At 31.7% G+C, this 2774-nt stretch overlaps 1 protein-coding gene across 1 annotated transcript; it reads left to right on the top strand.

The window, feature by feature from the left end:
- Positions 1–791: 791 nt before the first annotated feature.
- LOC108574724 (beta-lactamase-like protein 2) lies at positions 792–2080 on the top strand. Its single transcript, XM_017937354.1, has 3 exons — positions 792–1179; positions 1258–1897; positions 1967–2080. The coding sequence occupies exons 1-3, from the start codon at positions 1052–1054 to the stop codon at positions 2078–2080; spliced, it is 882 nt and encodes a 293-aa protein (XP_017792843.1). The 5' UTR covers positions 792–1051.
- The last annotated feature ends 694 nt before the right edge of the window (positions 2081–2774 follow it).

Here is a 2774-nt window from a genome sequence, read left to right as displayed (position 1 = left end):
AGTTCATGAATTTATTGAATAAATTATAGTTGTCCAATAACCTGTTACACATTTTTAAGAATAAAAAGTACAATATTGATCTTGATAATAGTTATACATATACGGTTCGCAATTAGTGAAACGTCAACGGTTCTATGAATCATCGAATGAAATTTAATTTCTAAAGGAATTCTTAAATACGCAGTAACAATTATCAAACAGATTATGACAAATGTAAGCAGAAATTCCTCTAATCCCTTTAACACATAATAAATCAATACAAGTTTACAATTTATGGGCAGAAAAACAAACGTGATATAACGGTTAGATTATACTTGGTATTTTGTTAAAGTTATACATATAATAGTAATATTGTCAAATTCAAAATATTCTGCGTGAGAACGTGTACAAACCGAAATGACTTAATCATTCGATAAATTCGTTCATTACAAAATCACGATAAAATAAGGAGTAATAGAATATCTAACCAAGGATAAACTGACTGCGATATTTAAACAAAGTACATATGTATATTTTTAAGAGCATTTGAAAATTTTTCGCAGTTACGATAATTTTAAATATAAAAGACAATGCAATAATACATAAAATGAACACTAGAACAGTGAGAACGTGCAATAGAAAATTGTCATAATTATCTCAATTGATTTGAATGTGGATTTAGCGTGAGACTACAAATTAACTTTGAAACAATAATATACTATTATCCGTCCGCATCTCGTTTCAATAAACTCTTTTCATACAACGACAATTGCGTGTTACACGTGCACTACGTACCCTAATGCTATACTGTTCTATGAACATAGTTGATCACCGCGTACACACGTGATGAGTCACGAATAAGTGTTGCCACCTATTATAGTTTATAATGTTGCTATCATATACTTAACGTGAAAATGTAATACCTCGAAAGATTGTGAAATATTTATCTCGGTATAATAACCAACAGTCATTAGTTAGTATTACATTACTGACGGCACAAGACGGACGCGTACATGTATGTATTAAATACGTTATAATATATAGTTGACAAAATTCTGATCGAAATTAAATCATGAAGTCTCTGACAAATTTGCCTGTAATATCAAGATTATCTGACACAGTGATTAGAATTTTAGGGTGCAACCCAGGTATAATGACATTGCAGGGTACAAACACGTACCTCGTTGGTACTGGCACCAGGTAGCGAAATGTTAATTTTATTTTATAAAATAAAATTGGAAGAAACATGCCTGATGTAAATTAATATGTTGTTTACAGACGTATATTGATAGATGCTGGCGAAGCCAAGACTGCCAAAGAATACACAAAAGTATTACGTCAAGTACTGGAAGAAGAAAAAGCAACTATTGAACATTTAATGATTACACATTGGCATCATGATCACTTAGGAGGTGCCAAATCTGTTCAAAATTTGTTAAGAACAATGAACCCAACATATCACAGTACAACATGGAAATTACCCAGAGCACCAGAAGACAAAGGTAAAAAAAGTCAAGCTGAGCAAAATATATCCTGGCAGGATTTGGAAGATAAACAAGTAGTGGAAGTAGAAGGTGCAAAAGTTCGTGTTGAGTATACTCCAGGACATTCATCAGATCATGCTTCCCTTGTATTAGAAGATGAGAATATAATTTGTTGTGGGGATTGTGTTTTGGGAGAGGGAACTGCTATTTTTGAGGATTTGCTTACATATATGGATTCCTTAAAAAAAATCATGGCAATGAAACCAAAACTAATGTATCCAGGTCATGGGCCAGTAATAGAGGACCCAGAAACTGTAATTAAGTATTATATTGAACATAGATTAAGGAGGGAAAATGAAATTTTAGGTGTTATACAAGAAACTGCAAAAAATAAGGCAATATCTGAAATGGACATTGTAAAACATATGTACATGGTAATTATTATTATTTGATTTAGAATATTTATCTGAATGTAACACATATAAGAAACTTGATATTTTTAGGGCACCTCAAAAATCATGTGGGAAGTAGCAGCTTACAATGTAGAACGCCACCTTGACAAATTATTAAAAGAAGGCAAAGTAAAAGGTGAAAAAGGAAAGTGGCAAAGTGTATAATTAAAATAAGTTTAGCATGATATTTAATTTAAAGTGTAAATTGTTAAATTATCTATCGCGTTTATAAAATAATGTGTAAATACTATACAAAAATGGACAAAATACAATATACTATTGTTTCAAAGTTTATTCATAGTCTAATACTAAATCCATACCCATGTCAATTGAGAAAATCATCGAGAAAGCGATGCTGTGAAACATTTATTTGACGTACAGGAGCAAAATGATAATACATTGTTCATGAATTTTGTTTCTCAATGTTTAGGCTGACAATGCTAAAAATGTGCGTACAGTGTACAGTAATCGTTACAAACAATTTCACGAAGTACATGCCACATAGTATAATGATCTGTTTATTCGATTAATGCAGCATTCATACTCTTTCTTCCTTTTTTTTCCATTGACGGCTCGTTAAAACACGTGACACGTGAATAGATGCTCGATATAAAATATATACTTTGCTACAAAGACATATCACGACAATAAACGTTTCAATAGTTTCATTATAAAATCTGTCTTCTACTAGATAATGTTGGCGAGTATTCGTACACGCGGTACATAGCACCCCTTACTTTGAACAAAGGGGGATTTCCCCGACGTAACATAACGTTACAATATATATAATATAGACTTCGTTTATATCTTTAATAAGCTCACTTCATCTGATCATCTGCTTCTCTCTTTGGGTAAACGT

This window comes from Habropoda laboriosa, unplaced genomic scaffold (genome assembly GCF_001263275.1).
Source record: "Habropoda laboriosa isolate 0110345459 unplaced genomic scaffold, ASM126327v1 scaffold223, whole genome shotgun sequence".
NCBI classification, from domain to species: Eukaryota; Metazoa; Arthropoda; class Insecta; order Hymenoptera; family Apidae; genus Habropoda; species Habropoda laboriosa.
Note: the sequence above shows the minus strand (reverse complement) of the source record. Positions and strands in the feature narration are given on the sequence as shown.

What these genes read in the sequence shown, in the direction of transcription:
- LOC108574724 (XM_017937354.1), top strand. Translation starts at nt 1,052, where the DNA reads ATGAAGTCTCTGACAAATTTGCCTGTAATATCAAGATTATCTGACACA. An exon ending in CTCGTTGGTACTGGCACCAG is followed by an intron (nt 1,180 to 1,257) that starts GTAGCGAAATGT and finishes TGTTGTTTACAG; the next exon opens with ACGTATATTGATAGATGCTG. An exon ending in TTGTAAAACATATGTACATG is followed by an intron (nt 1,898 to 1,966) that starts GTAATTATTATT and finishes TGATATTTTTAG; the next exon opens with GGCACCTCAAAAATCATGTG.